Source organism: Maylandia zebra, linkage group LG10, assembly GCF_041146795.1.
Source record: "Maylandia zebra isolate NMK-2024a linkage group LG10, Mzebra_GT3a, whole genome shotgun sequence".
Lineage (NCBI taxonomy): Eukaryota > Metazoa > Chordata > Actinopteri > Cichliformes > Cichlidae > Maylandia > Maylandia zebra.
This window is the reverse complement of record NC_135176.1, coordinates 10351195-10370245: the sequence shown is the minus strand read 5'-3', so window position 1 is coordinate 10370245 and position 19051 is coordinate 10351195. Positions and strand designations below refer to the sequence as shown.

The 19051-nt window shown below is 42.8% G+C and overlaps 2 protein-coding genes across 5 annotated transcripts in view; one reads left to right on the top strand and one right to left on the bottom strand.

The window, feature by feature from the left end:
* Positions 1-13795, bottom strand: part of kdm6bb (lysine (K)-specific demethylase 6B, b) — a 28168-nt gene extending 14373 nt beyond the window's left edge. The window contains exons 1-9 of one of the 4 annotated variants that reach the window (XM_012920813.5): positions 13112-13791; positions 10711-10875; positions 8639-8697; positions 8037-8160; positions 6310-6366; positions 5841-6045; positions 5511-5759; positions 4311-4466; positions 3954-4232 (exon numbers count right to left, since the gene is read on the bottom strand). In XM_012920813.5, coding sequence (XP_012776267.1) covers positions 3954-4232; positions 4311-4466; positions 5511-5759; positions 5841-6045; positions 6310-6366; positions 8037-8155 — 1065 coding nt within the window. In that variant the 5' untranslated portion in view covers positions 8156-8160; positions 8639-8697; positions 10711-10875; positions 13112-13791. Of the gene's footprint in view, positions 1-3953; positions 4467-5510; positions 5760-5840; positions 6046-6309; positions 6367-8036; positions 8161-8638; positions 8698-10710; positions 10876-13111 lie in introns of all 4 variants that reach the window. The other 3 variants (XR_013100516.1, XM_004557332.6, XM_076889015.1) reach the window with 3 other exon arrangements.
* Positions 13796-17233: 3438 nt separating this feature from the next.
* Positions 17234-18737, top strand: LOC101475364 (endonuclease domain-containing 1 protein). The gene is made up of 2 exons (XM_004557333.3): positions 17234-17598; positions 17820-18737. Exons 1-2 carry the CDS (start codon positions 17302-17304, stop codon positions 18426-18428), a joined length of 906 nt encoding a protein of 301 aa, XP_004557390.1. The 5' UTR covers positions 17234-17301; the 3' UTR covers positions 18429-18737.
* Positions 18738-19051: the final 314 nt, after the last annotated feature.

Genomic DNA, 19051 nt, shown 5'->3' with positions numbered 1-19051 from the left:
CACTGAATCTGGCAAAAAGTGTGATTGTAGCTCAAAGCCAGTACTGAATAGAGATGGCACGATACCACTTTTTTATGTCCGATACCGATATCATAAATTTGGATATCTGCCGATACCGATATGAATCCAATATAGTGTTTTTTAATCAACAAAACTGTTTTTTTTTTTAAATATCTTGCTGCATTTTGTATAAGTTCATACTCAAGTTTAAAACAACAACTACACTAAAGCTATTCTGTTATACCTGTATGCAAAAAAGAAATGTTTCATAGTTCAGCAATACTGATCAATCTAATAAACTTAAACCTACACCATCCTCCCTATTCTGGTATTTTAAAGAGTACTTAGCGTAAATATTAAGCAACCTAACTAATAGGGTTCCAACTCCCAGCAACAAAAATAAATAAATAAAAAATAGGGAACCACCCCTCACGCTCCACCTCATGATGCTTAATCGATGTAATCAACCTTAATTTGATGCAGTGTGAAAAAAAAATGCACAGAAATCAATTATTTTTCAAGAAATATTAAATAGATTCAACATCTTTCTTCAACAAAATTGCAGACTGCACAGATGGTACCTTCCCAAAGGAAAAAGTACTATAGCTTACTAGGGTATATATATTAGACTTAATAGTCACTATATACAGTAATTGACTTCTATTCATTTTACATCAAATTAAAACTTTGGATGTCAGATAATTATTTATTAAAAGCTAGACATTTTAAATGAGAATAAGAAAGAAAAGTATGTCTTTGTGCCCCCTTTTCCCTGTTAATGCCCTATCGGCCCCCCTGGCTAAACTTTGCTAGATCCGCCCCTGCACAGTTACCAGCCGTCAGCTACGTAGAAAAAGATTCTCGAGTAGAAAGTAATATTAAATAAATTCTAACAACAGCTTATCAAGCTTAAACGTGCTGCTGTTGTTCAGCCGCTGGTTTCCTCTTTCTGGTGCAAAGTGGGCCAAAAACAAACAAGAGAGACGGACTCGCGACAGAAAAGCCGATCAGCTGATCATTAAGCAGTTTCATGATTGAAGTAGCAGCAAGAAGAGGCAGTCGCTTGTTAAGCTTAACGCAGGAATGCTTTACATTCAGAGATGGACTTACACACTTGCTTTACTTCTCTCGGGGATAACTTTGTCGGAGATGAAATGCCGGGTTGCTAGCGAAGCTCCAAATGCTATCCAGACCACCGACAGGTCCCGCATGCCACAGCCGCTCTATCACATGATGCATACTGCTCCGACGTGCTAACCTGAGGTGAGTTACAGCGTGTTGCAAGTTTTGTGAGGTGCTTTCGTGATATTTAATGGATCGGATTACATTTTTTATTTTTCTCCGATATCCGATCCAGTAATTTAGGTCAGTATCGGACCGATACCGATACGTAATATCGGATCGGTCCATCTCTAGTACTGAATATGCAATGATATGTAAATAGTAAAATTATACTGTTTTACCTGTTTACACACAGCTAAACACTAGGGGTGCAACGATATTCGTATCGATATTGAACCGTTCGATACAGTGCTTTCGGTTTGGTACGCATATGTATCGAACAATACAACATTTGTAATTTATTTTATCAACTTTCCTTCTGACGATGCTGTCTGTGTTGAGCGCTCAGTGAATCTGCGTTCGACTACTCCGCCTAGGCTGCACTGTCGAGCGCAGATCCACTGAGCGCTCAACACAGACAGCATAGTCAGAAGGAAGAGCGCAGGGCAAGCTAGCAAGACAGAAGTTAAGCTCTCCTTGCAACATGGACCTCCCCCACCCTCATTCAGATCTGGCGTTTGGAATTATTTTGGTTTTCATGTGACGTATGACCCTGAAGGTAAGCGAGTCATGGACTAAAGTAAAACAGTATGTTGGATGTGCCATGCAATGCTCAATTACATGGGTGGGAACTAGTGTGTTAGCGCAGTTAGCTCGTTAACGTGTTGGCCGTCTAGCCCCATGCACGGGGCGATCGGCGGTAGCTCGTTAACGGAGATTTGCCGTGTTGTGGCGTTAAGGTCATTTCAACGAGATTAACCTGAAAGCACTAGTGGGAACACAACGAATATGACTGCACATTTACGCCGACATCATCCTAGTGCAAAGACAAAAACAACAAGCATGCTACTAACTTTAGCCGAGTCATTTAGACAGCTGTTAGCACATGATTCTCCTTATGCTGCTGAGAATATAGCCCAGAAGAAGCGGATAGTATAGCTTTTATTTTGGAAAGAGACATTTCTCTGTAATAAACTCTCTTTTCCAAAGATGAGTGATTCCTCAATCAGATACATGGCTTGCAATATCGCTAGCCCGACGTCCTGGAGCTAGCGATTTTTTCAGTCGGGCTACCAAAATCTATCTCTTCCCTGCCCGTTGGGCTATTGTAGGAAGGAAAAATATATGTCAATGCTTTTGCATTCTTTCAGAAATGTAGCTGGGTAATTATGTCATTGGCATCGGTGAGCCACTGTCAATATGTGACATATTGATCGCGTTTGAATTTGCGCTTGTTTTTTGCTTTCACTTTGCAATCGTGCGAACTGTGTATAGAGAGCGACAGCACTGATCTGTGAGTGATGATAATTTGTGCACCAATTCCTCTGACATCGTCTTATTAATCGTTAGCTTACTATGCAAACATGACAAGTGAAATCTCACGCAGCAAGCTTAAACATGTGAGAGGTTGATCGCGCAGAGAATCGCTGAGCTTATGTGAGTGCGTGTGTAAAAGCAGCAGGATATATATTTTAGTTCTGCTGAGCCAAATAAGACAGGTCAGGGTGAAGAAGTGACAGCCAAAGAAAAGCTTACCACAAAACGGAGAAGTTATGACAAATCAGACTATAAGGCAAAAAGAAAGTGCAGCTTTATGGTTTCATGGACAAAATAATTTCTGTGGCTGCAATATGACGAGCTAAATAACCAGGGCTGCACATAAGTGGTCCGCAGGTGCGCATTCGCTGTCAAAATAAAAAACACGCACAAGGGTTAGGGTTAAATTTAAAAACTGTACCTTTGAGTTTAAATATATACATTTATAATTTTAATAAATGACAAATTAAAAAGGCATGAACATTTTTTTTGTATCGAAAAAATATCGAACCGTGACACCAAAGTATCGAACCGAACCGAACCGTGAATTTTGTGTATCGTTGCACCCCTACTAAACACTGTTCAATCTGCTCTCGGAAATTACTTCTCTGCCTCCTCAGATGTGGTCCAAACTCTGTCAACAAGAATTCCAACTACCCCACTGACATCCTGAAATATGTACGAAAGTGTTCGTGATACAGCTTGAACTCCTGGACCAAACCAAGAAATTCTCCCTGCTGCTGCCTTTATGTGAGAATTGGATGAGCTCAGAATCTCCTTTTCTTCCTTTTCTTCCTTTTCTTGTTTAGAAACATCAGGATCAGCTCATCATCGCTTCATGTCAACTTTTTTCACAGTGCGTTTTTTGAGAATTAATTTTCTGCTAAAATTCAGCGCTTCGACGAGCGGTCGACAAGTTTGCATCTGAAAAAATGTGGAATGTGTCACTTTTCCGCTAAGTACTCAGTGTGTAATGGTCTTTAGGTTCACAATAAAACTGGGGATGTGGAAGAAAACACAATTATACTGACACTAATCATTAATCATTATTAATCGATTTAACTATAGGGTACTGTAGCTAGGATATACAGATCCCAAACGCTCTGGAGGATCCTCAGGATGGGTGGAAAAAGACCAGGTTACTTTTTCTTTCTTGTACACAACAAATAACATCATGGTCACCAGAGCATGACCCCTTTAAAAACATACTGTCTCCTGTCAATTCTGAAGGTGATAAAGAGCAACATCTACCCACACTTTATGAGCATATGGCTTTGCAATAAAAACACTCTACCTGTTTACTATGTGTAAAATAGCATACTGAAATAAAAGTGTGATAGTAGTTTATCTCTTACTGTGCTTTGTTTGTGATAATGGTTCCAAGAGTCCTTATCCTCCAGAGGGTGTAGTGGGGCGTTGTGCTGAGGTGCTCTAGGCTGGCCTGTGTGCCGTTGATGGTTATAGTGATGGTGTTGGTGGCTGTAAGGCACACGGGTGTGGTCTGCTGGTGAAGATGAGATTTTCCGCTCGACCTTCCCTCTGCTTCCATAATGCGGTGGCCTCCTGCCGCAGCTCTGGTTGGATGGCACTGGGTCACTGAAGCCGTGTTTCCCAGCTCGCAGTTTAGAGGTTTCCTGCAAAAGTGAAAAACCAGATTTGGGAATCAATGGTTGTGCCAAATCTGAGGAATAATACATGTTGTACATGCTCACCTGTTGCTGTTTTGTTGAGGTCCTGTGTTCAGAGTGGTGGCATGGACCCGCCCTGTCACTTGGAGGCTTCCAGTCGTCCTGGTTGGAGCGCTGTTGGTGAGGTGGTGATGGGGCACGAACAAGTAAAGGTAATTGCCTGGATCCAGTATGACAAGCCTAAACAGATAAATATCCTTTCTTTTAAAACTGCATTACACCAATAGGTGGGGCTGTTACACAGAAATGAAATGCCATGTAGCATATAGATGTGTACATGTAAACATAGTGACAGCAGTGAAATTGGCACAGTAAGGTCAAATGAAATTATCTGACTAAGTTTAAGAAACGAAGGTTAATAGAAAAAAAACAATGTTGTATTCATAAATAAATATTGATTAGTGAGTAATTATGGCGTTAAACAAACTGATCCATTCACGTGAACTTAAAACGAATCCATTAAACATGCAGTGTTTGAGTGCCCGAGATGGACATCACCGACCTCGCAAATTGAGTTTCCTGTATGTGGCTAGAGACTAGCTACATATGTAATAGTCAAAGTCCTATGTTTTATGGCCTGAGAAGGCTTCCCCTTCAACAAGCTAAAACACAAGGGAAAGGGATAACACAGCATCTGTATAAAATACCATCCTCTTCTTCCTCACCTCAAGCCTCTGCTCCTGAACCGAAGTCAGGGCTCTAACACACAAAGATGTACATAAACTTTACTTCCAGTTTTTGAGCCACTTCAAAGAAAGTTTCACTAGAGCCAGCTAATAGTAGCCAACACGGTAAAAAACGCCGCTAACAGCAGCCAGAAACACAGAAAGCCTTTGGATATCCTCAACAACTTATCTCAGCATAACTGCCATTGAACAGAAGTTTTACAGTTTTACAGACGTGGATACATATTGCACTCACCATAGATGAATTGAGGCCAGAGGTTTTGAGGTGACTTACGGGGTAAAAAACGTAAAACACTTTCCTGATTTACTTTCCGTGTTATTCAAATATGTTAAAACAAAGCGTGTACAAAAATGCTTTTATACACAGATAGTAGAAAAAAAGTTGACCATAGCAGTTATGGGTTACTGTTTACATTGAATGCTTTTGATCTCTCTTGGCTGACCGACTGCAATCTCCTGACATCTAGCAGTGACATTTTACGCATTTTGCGTTTAAAAAATGAAATAAAGGTTGTGTCTCCAAATCAAACACATTTACCTGATCAGGTCCAAAGTCTCTTCTCCTCTTAGCTGGACACTCATCCCGGGGGGTTAATGGGTGCTCCGGGGTTGGACTGTGATGATGCGCTTGCTCCCGTCGCTGGTGGAGGGCTGGCCGTTTCCATGGTCCTGTTCTGTTGTTCACCATCCTGTCTGGGAAACTCCTGCGGGGGTCCGAGTGGGCCCATCTCTCTGGCGTGGTTCCCTGAAGCTCCCTGTTGTTGCGATGCAGGCGAGGAGCCCCGTTCTATTGGGAAAAGAAAAACAATACAGTCAAGATTCCTTAACTAATGACTTATCGGCAACACCTCACCACAAAGTTGCTGACATTGTTTTGCCAGTTTGCGTAGCGTTCCTCTGGTCCTGGCAGATAACCATTGTTGGTGCCATCTCGGATGTGGAACGAATGGATGGAGTTGTGATGCCAGTTCTGGACCTCAAACTGCACCTCTTTACCATCCCAAATTCGCAGCAGCTGGCTATGCCCCTTTGGGATACCTTTGTCCGGGACATGGTTGATTGTTCTGTCACCCCTGTGAAAACAACTAAACTCAGGACCACGCTGTGGACAGGCATTAATGGTAATTACACCACAGTACAACGGAAACTTTTCCGGTCAATACTCAGATTCATCAGGGCATCAAGAGTTGTACTGTTCAGTTTCTCAGTACGAGTGAAGCCAGCTTAGAGAAAATGACACTGACAAAAGCAGTTTCAGTCACAAATCACAGCACATAGCTCTGAAAGCTGGTCAACACAAACCCCTTTAAAGTGTGGTATGAACGATAAATACTTACCTGCTATAAATACGACTTGACAGAGAATGATATGGCTGTTTGCGCCCCTCTTGGAGCCTATAGTGGGGGACAAAAAAAATATTGTGTTGTCTTAATTCGTTTCAAAAGATGTGACGCTTTTACTCGTAGCCTGAAGTCAGATTAAAGCTAATTTCTCAAATGTTTTCTGCAAATAAATGTTAAATGTAGTTCACTGTTGCTCAAAGTTGCTCACAACTTTGGACATACTCAGAAATGAGGTTTCCCTTCACAGCGACTCTAATCCAGTTTTTTCCCTCATGCTAAACTTCACAGCTTGTTCATCAAAGGTCTCTGCAAGAATAATTTAATCCCACTGCTTCTAAAATTTCTCCTGGCATGCCTCCTCTTCAGAAAATGAAAATAGTTTACGGCCCACACCCCACAAGAAAATGTTTTCAAGGTGTTTTTTTTCTCTGTGAAATAAATGCTATCACCACAGCATTAGCAGAATTTTGTTTACTTATGTTAAATAAAGAACACTATATTTAGCTTTATGTTTTTACCTACAGCCCTGCAGTGGCTCTATGCTCCACCAGAGGGGCCTGATTAAGAAACACTAGTTTAACCACACACGGTAACCACCATGACTCAACCAAACTATTTAAACTTTAAGTGGTGGATGCGCATAATAAACACATCAAATACGTAGTGGAATAAGAGCATCAGCTTCATTTCTACATTACTTATTTAGATTACTGTTATCAGTTAGTTCAAACTGCTCTAAAACACTATATCCAGGCAGTATGTTTTTAAACTCTTGGCTTTGTATGATGTGAATAACAGCTGATCTCCCTTATATGGTCATCTCATGCACAGCGCTTTGTCTGCAAGAACACACTCTCTACCTACCTGCTGCTATGAGAAGCAGCCAATCAGAAGCTAAGTTTGCTTGAAGGTAGTGGAAAGAAAACTAAAATGACTTGTTTCAGACATTAGATGAACTTGGCTGCACCAAGGCTCCGTATAAAATGCATGAAGATTATTTTGATCTGCGAATCATGCAAAGCTACTGTAGCAGCTTTACCCTAGAAATAGGAAGAAAACTATGGAGCTGAAAACGAGCGCTTTCCTTTCACTTTTATTATCTATTTCTCTCCAAAAGCCGCGACTGCACATAGCTGCATGAGCTACAGTCGCATTCATCAGCGCGTACCCTCAACTGTTGCAGCTGAATAGCGAGACTTGAGTCTTGTGCCAACTGCAGCTGAAGATGCTGTAGTTTCATTCACCACAAGCCTGTCTGTTGAAACCGCACACGGGTTTATTCCCACAGCTGCACATGAAGTGAGAGCTTTTCATGAATATGCTCATCAGAGTTTCAGTTGATCAGTCAGCCACATAAAGTGGCTCTTATCTTGAGTCAGCCCAGACTACAAAAGGCTCAGGTCTCACGTGCTCAAGTGACCCTTGTTTGAGGAAGTTCGAGCATCGAGTTGTTCCACTACCAACGGCCGCAGTGAGCTTAAACCCAGAATCTTTTTTTAAAAGTCACACTGGCTTTCTTAACTGATGCAGCCTTAGTGGTTAATTTTTTTCATATCAATATGATCAGAGACATGAAAATAGAAACAAACGAATATAGTATGGTGAGGCACATGCATAGCACATGTTATCTGCTGCAGGTGAATCACATGTGTACCCCTTAAATGAAATACTGTCCTGCAAGTGTTGCGTTTGTGTGTGGGTTTGGGGACGGTGCTGCTGACCTCTGTGTGTGGCTCCAGGGGCGAGCATTTACAGGAGCCCATTGTCCTTTGTTAGGTCCTCCAGCTGAGTAGGAGTCCCATGTGTTACGGCCAGAGTAGAGCTCTGCTGGGTGATACATGCAGCCTGGAACACACACACAAACACACGCACAGAGTTTAATGTGTAAGTGAAAATGCTGAATACACAAATCAACCTGTAAATATTTAAATACCCTGACTTTATGAAATGCAATTTCAAAATGATGCTCCTTTAAACTTTTAACACAAATTTCAGCATGCACATCCCAGGTATATGAAATGCATATACTGCACACATGCTGTATACGGTATTCAGGGTCCACTGCAATGAATTGTGCAGTAATTTTCATTTGAAGTTAATTCCTACATTCATACCACGTATATAAAAAAGGGAGCTTTAGTTCCATGATACTTATACCTCAGGTCGATGTAGCTCTGGGTTGTAGTGCAGTAAGGACTTTGGGTGATAATAAACTCTGTACGGTAGCGCCAAATTGTGAAGTATGTCTGCTTTTAAATAGTCACGCACAAACACACCCACACACAGAGAGCACAGAGACAGACAAAAATATTTATGTGGTTACCAGTCTTGGTCTGTGTTTTGGAGGCCCTCCACTTCACACCTGAGAGCAAAAAAAGCAGTCTGTGGACAAAACACATGGTTAAGTGAAACGTTCCGTTCAAGGCATTTTTCCACAACACTTGCATTTCTTCTGGCGTTATAAGAAGCTTTATTTTTTTAATCATGTGGGTTTGTGACTGAACTGATGCCACACTATCACTCTGTGTGCTCCCGGTAGATTTAATTCTGCTCGCCGAATTTTCTGCTGCTGCACTGTATCTGCTCAGTGGTAATACCATCACTCAGCCAGAGCTGCACTGTGCACTCAGCTTCTCTCTAATCACAGCCACCACCGCCAGTGGTCACCCAGTGATGGGAAAAAAAAGCCCACTGCAGTGAGACCATGGGCCATGGCAACCTCACTTTGAAGACAAAGAAAGAAAAAAAAAAACCATGGTGGCCTGCTGCATTTATTTTATCACCATTCCCTTCAAGCCATAAGTCCCTAATTTACTGACAGAGCTGGTGGTAGATGTGGCTCAAATCAGCAGCAGACATCCACAGTAGGAGTTCATTCTAGCCAGCTTTATCAGTCGCTATTCCAGGAGCTCTGCGTTTCCCTATATTCCTCCTAAGCCACAATCTATATCAAGTCAGGAGCTTGCTGCACTGTATCTGTCTTTTACAGTGTCTTACAGCCTCAATTCTTATTTCCACTTTTGTGATTGCTTTCATTGCTTAAAACAGGAAAGTCACACGTACGTCTTTCATTAGCGTGGACCGAAAAGATCACTTACTGCCTCTAATGATGACACACTTTTCTTGCTGAAGAAAGCTTTGCTGTTACGGTGAGACATTGGCTTCATTTCTCACAATGAATGATGAACTGGCATGCAGCATTTCACCACTTCCCTCACTGTGCATTAATTCTACTATAAGTAGGGTTTTTTTGTTGTTTTTTTCATGGTTCTGTGCGTGGTGAGACTGTTGCAGCTGTGTTATATTAACTTTTCTGCGAGTGCTGAATGAGTGAAGGAAGCAGCCTCTTCAAGGGACCATTTCCAACCAGTTGCTAGAGCAACTGAGGCCAGACAGTTCCTAATGCTGTAGCTCTAGGCTTTTCAGACTCAACTGCATTTAGATGTATTTTTAGAGCACACTGAGAACACAACAGGTCTTTAAGCGTGCACACAGCGTTGCACTGCTAGCATGCATTACAACAACACTGCATGCTTTCACTTTCACATACAGAACCGGGTGACATCAGTCATCGCTGGGTTATGCTGTGCAGCAGATGCAACACATCTGGCGACATCCACCCCAGTCCTGCTAAAAATCTGCTGTTTCAAACGTCCGCAATTCCACTCTGCCTCTTTATCAGTAAAAGTCTCCTTAGCTGAGATATCGCTTGGTTCTGTTAATGTATTTTGAGTGTTTGTGACTGTCCCAAACAATTACTTGCATACAACAGTTTCCACTTTTTTCCTACTTTCACAACATTTGCGGACAAAGTGCTGCAGTTGCTGTGCTTGCAAGTGATGGGGCAACGGTATGCAGACCCATCTGGTATAGACCCTCCCTGCTTACAGTGTTGTAGGGGGAGCCGTCAGTCAGCACCAGCTTGCATTTGACTCCACACAACAACGGCTCTGTGGCTCCAATATTAAACCCATGTGTGCAGGAGTTAATTCAAGACATATGGGCTGTAGCTGCGAGGCCACATGATGTCATGTGCAGAATGGGTTAAGTTGCTGCAGGTTAAACTCCCTTCACAGCAAGGTAGCCCAAAAGAAAGCGCACACAATTCCAAAAGTGTAGTATGTAAGAGCTGACTTTATGAAATGCCAGGTGCATTCAATTACCACTGTACCTTTGGCCACTACAGTCCCCTCTTTGCTTTGGCAGTGTGTAACGTTTGTGCGCAGACAGGTAAAAAGCCTTCATTTGTTGACGCCTATTGTTCACTTAAACCCACCATCTCCTTTCTCTTTCCATGCCACCAAAGAAGGACAGCCATGTAAACCCACATCTGGCTATTTGAAACCAAATGTAGAACCCATGTGTGTGTTTGTGCATCTCTTACACAAGTCTTACCTTCAAAATAAATGCTGAGAGAACAGTGTTGTTGGTGGAGTTGGGGGTGAGTGGGAGTGGGGACTTTCTGGTCCAAATTAGATGATGCTGTCAGGCCGGAATAGAAAGACAGCAGACCCGCAGAGTCTCGGATCCCTCTAAATAGACATCCTCATCCTTGGCTAGCTGGTAAACACACACACACAGACAGACACACAGTAAAAAAGGACTGAGGAAATACCATCGCCAGTTGGTGCACAGATGTACAAGATAAGGAAGGTTTTGTTTGTTTGTTTGCTTTTTTAAGAAAAAGGGCACTTCCATCTCATCTGTCCCCTGGGTACACCTGCCCATTCTCTTTCTTTCTGTTCTTGTTTTTTTTTTGCAAAGATCTACATTGCTGCAAACCTGACCCCCTCTAAGACAAAGAGCTGTGAGCAAGAGAGGAGAGGAAGCATGGTTTGACAAGCTGGCAGGCATTCTTTCCTCCTGCCTTCCCCTCCTTGCTGGTCTGCCCTTTTGCCTTTGCTCTCTTCCTTACTTGTTTCAACAAGGCTCTTTTTTTTTTCCTTCTCCCTCCCTCTTGATATCCAATATCCCACCCTTTCTCTTCCAGGCAATCTGTACGGCTCTGCCCATGCCTCACCCTTCCTTTTCTCTGCACGCTGTGTCCTTGTATCCCTGGCAACCAATGATATCATTTAGTCCAGAGCTGGGAGGAAGGCCTCGAGCAAGGAGGGGAGTTTTTACATTTGTGTGTGAATTTTGACATGGAAATGGGGGGGGGGCGAGCAGTAGGATTTAATGGATCCTGCCACATTTCTCTGTTCGCTCTCTTCAGGCTTGGGTGTTGTTTACACAGCAGCTCTGTCAGCTCCTGAGATCTCCAGAGCTTCAGAAACAAGCTGTCAAATTCATGCAAATCTTCCACCACGCCGACTGCAGTGACCCCGCTGCAGATGTGCAGATCTTTTTTTCCACCGAGGCTCCATCATGTGCATGTGTGTGCGTGTGTGTATATGTAGCACAGCTCCTATACCATAAAAGGAACGATGGGCTGCCTCTGGTGGTCTCCTATTGCTAAGCTAACACAGAGCAGAGACGTGAGGAGAACAGATGGAGGAGAGCGGACGAGCAACAATGTACAGACGAGAAACAAGAGACTGGGCAGGCTCTCGTGCACATGCGTGATTTTATCGGACGCCGGCCTTAAATAGTGTCACCATCGCAGAGAAAGAACGTACAGTATGAGGCGAATATCAATCACATTTCTAAAAATAACCCCCAACACACACACGCATACACACACACACACCCCTTCTTGCTCTATCCCCCTTCTCCCTTTCTGTAACAGCAGCTTCTTCCCAGTGTATGCTCCATAAAGCACAGCTCTCCGAGGGGGTGCTGGAATGTACCAAGGCAAGGTCAAGAACAAGAAAGAGGGGTGCCTTTTGCAAACAATGCAAAAAAATGAAGCTTTTTTGTACAGCTTTCCCCCCTCTCTTTAACAAAAGACTGTGAAGCAGGAGTGAAGAAGACGCTGGATGCATGCATGAATGCGCGTGACAAACAGCTGGGTTTGTGGGAGAATGGTAACCTAGAAATGCACGTGCAGGTGGTTGCTTGCACTGATCCTTTCAGCTGAAAGCATACACCAGGTTCACATTACTGACAGTAACGTCAGACTGCTGCTTTTCCTTTCAAAATCACAAAAAGGGATCGCTTCTGTTATCAAACGTGACCCAGATATTTAGATGGAGTCAACGCATGGCCAAAGAACCACTGTGGGAAACATGTTGAGGGAAGTGAACTTTGAGAGGAGCCCAGCAAGTGACACAGTTCAGACCTGAGCTAAAGCCATAATTACAGCACTTGGTTGCACTGAAGAGCCTTACTACTGTACACCTCTTTCCCTCCCTCCACGCTCACACAAGAGGATATTCAACAGTTTAAATGTGCCGGAGAGCACCGATGTAGCCATAACAAGAGTGTAACTGCAACAGTTCCCCTATCTTCAACCTCCCCCTCCCATCACATTTCTGTTCTTGCGCATGCTGTGTGTCTGCACGTGAGCATGTATGTGTGCATGTATGTGTATGTGTGTGTGTGTGTGTGTGTGTGTGTGTATGTGAGAGAGAGAGAGAGAGAGAGAGAGAGAGAGAGAGAGAGAGAGGGAGCTTCATTCATGAACGTGCGGCAGTCTGCAGACACCACACACACTGCAGTATGCTCATCCAAGGCAGATCGTTCAGGCATAGTGACACAAATAACAGCAACAATGCAAGGGGACAGAAAACAGTTACACTTCTCCTTCCACAGTGCTGTACACAAAGCGACACATTTCCACTCAGACATAAATGCACATCCAGTCCCCCCCCCCCCGCCTCCCTCCTGCCCACCCGCCCGCGGTTCTCTCCTTTACCTTCTTTTTTTTTGTTGTTTTTGTTTTGGTTCTCTCTCGTCGCACGCCCCTCTGTTCCCCTTTTTCCTCCCTTTCAACTCCTGGCCACCTCGTCTCTCGCACGATCCTCTCCTTTCTTCCCTCTTCTCCTCCTCTTCCTGTTTCCACTCCACTCCGATGCTGGTTCTCGCTCTCGCAGCAGACCCATCCATGTGCACAGAAACGACGGGGGCGGGCCGGCCGACTGTCAATCACGCGGTGCGAGCGAATGAGGCGCGCGAGCTTCCTATCAAACACACTTTGCAGGGTATGCGAGAGGAGAGGGGAGGGGAGAACGGCAGACAGAGAGAGAAATAAAGAGCCCCTCTTTATTTCCCCTCCCCTGTGTGTATGTGTGTGTATAACCTGGAACACAGCCAGTACAGTAGAGGAGATATTTAAATCTCTCCACAGCTGTAAAATAATCTTCGGAAGCAGAGAAATTGGTTATACATGCGTATTTATGCATAAATAGACTGGCGACTATTACACCAGTATGACATATCTCATGTGTTCTTGTTACAACATTTTTCCTCCCCCAAAACACTGAAAAAAACCCCCGCAAAGGCTCACAGAAGCACAGTTTCAGTGTGTACCGTGTAAGGGCTCAATACCCGCGGTGTTGTCTTTCTGGGTGCGCTGGAAAGTGAAGCAGAGTGAAATGGTGACAGAGAGGCTAGCCAGCGTTGGCTGAGCTCAAATGTCAAGTGACAGGATAACTGAGGGGAGGTGGAGCTACAGCTTTTGGTTCATGAAGGGAGGGTCTTGTCTTTGTGGCTTTAACAATGCAAAGCCACCGCTCACTCCTCTCCGCTCGTTTCACCCGTCGGCGACCAATAACGAGCAGGCAGACCTCTCAGCTGCGAGTGAAAGTGAGAGGCAGAGATGAAGAGGACGAGCAGCCAGACAAATGTAAAGAGTGAAAAGGTGGAATCAGACTGCTGGAAGATTTTTTTTCTTCCTTTCCCCCCCTGAAGTGCCTTAGCAACAGTCCCTGATCAGCTCAAAGTCTATTGGTCAGGGCTCAACCCCATGTGGGTGTTTGGACCAATGAGCGGTCTTTGCTGCAGAACTAAGCGGGGAAAGTCTCACAGGCTAGCAATACCTGCTAAATTGTGCCCCCTGGCGGTTCAATGAAGGTCTACAATCTGTTCTCAAGTGGATGGGAGCATAAACTCTCAGTCCTGTAACTTTTTTTCTTCTTTGCAGTCTTGTCTGTCATCTTCAAAGTAGTTCGTGTAAATGTGGATGTAATTTAAACTTTGTGATGCATTAGTTTACCGTGACTATAACGGAGCAATAATACACTGATGCACAAAGTGGAGAAACAAAAGCAAAGACTGGAAATTAAAAACAGTTTGTCATCATATGACCATATATATAAACGTGATTTCATGCAGTTATCATGAGAGAGGGCACGAGGAAACAAAAGAGACGAGTCTGTAGTGCCTCCATGTGGCTAATATGCAGTATTACATAATGGCAAAACTGCTGTACGTTAGAGCAGTTTGATGCTATAAATGCATTATCACTAGTAAATATATGTGTGTCTATGTTTTATGGAATCACTCTTGTTTTTAATATGATTGTGCAAACATTTTTAACTACTTTATTTTTGTATTTTTTATGTTTGTTTAAAACAGGTCTGTCTTGTAAATGAGACATTGAGTCTCAGTGGGATTACCTGTATCATAAAGGTTAAATAAATCTGTATTTAAAAGTGTGTCATACATTGAATTGCTTTAATGTACTGCATTATATATTTATTCATCAATAATAAGCCATCATAAAGCACTTCATTTGTAATTAAATTACTCAACAGCCATACACAATCTTCCTGTATTCTGATCACATGTTCATTGCCTGTCTGAGCATCATTGAAACAGTGATGCTTCATGTTTGTAAAGAACTTTGTATGAAAAGTACTCTTGCCCTCTTTGATCCACCCCAAGAGACACACAGACATGCAGTCAGGCAGGCGGAAGGATGCCTGCTGGCTGAGATCTAGCACTGTTTCAAAAGCTTTTTTTTTTTTAACAGTATCATTTTTGGCTGATAAGATTCTCTGTTAAATGGGTTTCTCTGCTGAGCTAGAGCCTTGTTCAAAATTCACAATCTGACAGCACAGTTTCATCACACTGACCATTTTTCTATGAAGGGAACCAGACCGGTACTTTGGAGTTTCTGTTTCCCTCGAAGAGCAGCAGAGGGCAGTGGAGCCGGGACTACACACTTGGTCTGGATTTATAATTTTAATTGGTAAAAATGCTGACAGCTGAAAAATGTCCGTTCACATAACTGCATCATCAGCCCCGGCTACATAAGTTATGATTGTCATAACTCAAGATTAGATCAGAGAGGCAAGCTGGTCCCTCAATGAATAACAACACTCAGTCACTCAAATTGACTTATTAGGGCAGTGAAGGATTGTTGCTCCGGCTAATTTGACAGTTTCCATTTGCATAACACCGACTTTGGCAGAGGGCAGTATGGACAGCTCCACAAACTCCCGCCGCTGACGTGTAGCTCCTTTTATTTGCTTTGCATCGCACATTATTTACATGTGTGGTTCCCATCACGTCATATTGGACATACCCCGAAAGCCTAAGTGTGTTCATTTGAACTGATTTTAATGAGAGAGAAAAAATCAATACACTTGTCTATATTTAAAATATGAATATGAACGAACATTTTCCATGAATTGCTCTTTTTGTATGCTTTTGTATTGCTATAACAGAATCCGTCACCATCTAGCTCCTTGGACTGGTATTTTGAGATAATTCAAATTGTCATAAAAAAAGGCAGCTTACAGTAAATGTCAAAGCTTTTAGACGCCTCAGCTGCACATCCGTAACTTTGAGCTTTTCACACACTTTCCAGTTCTTTCCATCTGCAAAAGGTGGGTACAGGTAACCCTGAATCAAATGTTAATCTTTATCCTAGCATGGTTAATTAAAGCAAACAACCTCTGACGGGACACGTGGGCGGTGGCTTGATATGTTTATGAGGTGGAAAACAGGCTCAAGTGAGCTTGATAAGGAGAGCCTGTCATCAAATACTGGCTGACAACAAGTTGGATGAAGAAAAATATACAGTAAAAAATAAAGAATATGCAATATAGGTTCAAAAGCTGTTATTATAAGTGAGAGGACAAAGAGGAAAAAAAAAACTTTGGAAAAAGGACGCCGTCTTCAGATGGATTACTCGCTCTGTACACAGTGAGCTGCCAAAATAAGTGCCGAAGCCGTTTTGGCAGAACACTGAGCCATTTGCTAAGAAATACTTGCACTGTACTGCAAGGGAAGTTTCTTGAGTTGCTATGAAGTACTTTTGCTCCAGTGTCCTCACAAAACTTGCATTTCGAATTTTTTATTCTTGGCTATATGTATTAAAAACAATACCATCTTTGGTACCAAAGCTTATAGACACTCGATTATCCTTGTCCAAGTCATTATGCTCTAGTTTAACTATTGTTTTCAGCTATACAGGAGAATGACATAGTTACCAAGTGTCACTATGTAGCTGAATTTCCATCCTTTATCTGTTCATGCCTCTGGCTTATCCATGCTTCACGGTGAGTAGTACTTTACTGCGAAACGTGTATACGTAGTGCCTTTTTCTGGACTGTGAGCCTTTTGTTCATCGCCAACATAGATTAGATGGATTTGCATTTTAGGATTCCTCCAGTAGCATCTTCCTGAATACATTCCAGTGTCCTCTGTTTCATTATCGTTCAGCAGACCTCGGGCTTATGCGAGAGTGAATACCAATTACAGTTTTTCTTGGGAAAAATAAGTCATTGTGACATCCTAGCTATCCTCTTTGAATTTATTTGATTAGGCCATCAGTATGATATTGGCCTCTGTCTCAAAAATCAAGCCACGACTTCATTAAGAACATTAAAAAAGTTTTGATAGTTAGCTTAAAAGTCAATATAGCTGATGCACTTAACCTAACCACAACAGGTCCATAAGCTTTAAACACTGTATGTTTGACCTATACTGCAGCAAACCTGCATATCAATGCAACCATCCATTAGAAGGCCTGTCGTTGGCGCACACACTTCCTGCTTTGCCTATCTGCTGTGTTACATTTAAATCCTAACCGTACACCCTATGCTGTCATAGTTCTGCAGAGAGCACAGTGCGAGACATTGAAGAGACACGTTGACCATGGAGATCCTGCAGCTGCCTTTAGTTTGTGCTCTTATAATCAGTAGTCTCACATCAGCAACAGTTGTTCAAGATTTTAATCATGTGGAGAGATGCAAGGACTCCCTCTATATGGGGACTCCGCCGCGGGGTTTTGTCGACACCAAACTGAAGAAGATCTGCCAGCGATATGCTGACAAACCCCGTTATGTGACCTTGTACGATCCTTCTAAGAGGATCCCAGTTTACTCGGCTTATACCTTCAAGAAAACTGAGGGAGACAGACGTGTGGACTACCCCTGGATGTACGAGCCACAGGTTAGTGTTTCAAAAATACTTTTTTTTTCATTCATTAATCCTTGAATTTTAACCATTGCCTAATGAGATATTCCACACTTGTTAAAAAAGAAGCTTTCAAGGAAGCCAAAATTGGAAAGAAAAAGGGACATAAAGGCCTTGCATAAAGAACTTTTATTGGGTATCTTGTGCTATTTCTTGGCATGTTAAAGACTGCTTTAAGTTTTATTTCATTTCCCCAGCTGGCAGAGCTCGATGGCAATGGGAACATGTTGCCCTTCCCAACTGGCTACCTGCACATGAAGTTTGAGGACAGCCAGGCAGTGCTGGATGACTACTCTGATGTGGTTCTTTATGAAAGAGGTCACCTGAACCCAGACCAGCATCAGTCCAGTCCACACGACCGCGCTGCCACTTACACACTGACCAACGTGGTCCCAGAGATACGAGAGTTTAACATCGGGCCTTGGCGAGAGTACGAGGAGCGGATCCGGGTGCGCCTTAACAACTTCTGCCGTGGCACTGCCTACATTGTCACCGGAGTGACCACCAGGGGCAACATGATCCGTCGCAACAATCAGAACCGCGTGGCCATCCCCGAAGATGTGTGGTCTGCTTACTGCTGCACCGAGTATGACCGCAACGCGCCCCATGACGTTCGCGTTCTCTTCCCATCCCATGCAGCCCTAGCCAAAAACGCCAAAGAGGGCAACAGCATCCACGAGATGACAGTCCTGGAGCTTGAAATGTTTCTGAGAAATAACATCGAAGTCGACACCAACCTTCAGATCTTCTACGACAACTGTGTCTCTCCCTCACCCCTTCCTCTTTATCTGCAGCACACCATCTGAATGCTATCTCAGCTACATCCTCTGTGTGCATATGGGTTTATGTAGCCTAACAGCAGCCATTAACAATAATAAAAACAATGATAGCAGAAGTAAGGTAATTCAAATTTTGTCCTGCAAGATATTATCTAAGAAAGGAGTCCGTATCAGAATAAAATGAAATGTTCTTCATTCAATAAAAATGTTCTGGGTGATGGTTTTCAGGCTTTAGAGGAGGACTACTCTATTTAGAAAAGGATTGCAATACAGTTATGTAATCTTGTGTGGAAGGCTATGGGAATTGGCTCATTTAATAAATTGTCCTAATTTAATATCCCAAACTGAGTTTGTGTTGCTTTTGTGTAAAATACTAATCTTTGAACCCCACTTTCAAAAGTATATGGACACATTTGCGTAAAAAGTTTTCAATAAGGCTATCATTAACTTTGGCATTAATCCGGATGCAGATACATGAACTTTTCAAAAAGGATTCTTTACCCGAATCCTAACACTGAATACTGCATGTCATATCCAACTGCAATGAAAACAACTGGAATACATGATTTTGATGTTCTCAAGAATTATAACACAAATATCTGCTCCTGGACAGATCGCGGCACTCATTCATGGTGTAGAGGGAATTTTTC

Excerpts from the sequence above, each read along its gene's own strand:
- LOC101475364 (XM_004557333.3), top strand. The coding sequence starts at position 17,302 with ATGGAGATCCTGCAGCTGCCTTTAGTTTGTGCTCTTATAATCAGTAGT. Across the intron at positions 17,599-17,819 it reads CCTGGATGTACGAGCCACAG|CTGGCAGAGCTCGATGGCAA; the intron begins GTTAGTGTTTCA and ends TCATTTCCCCAG.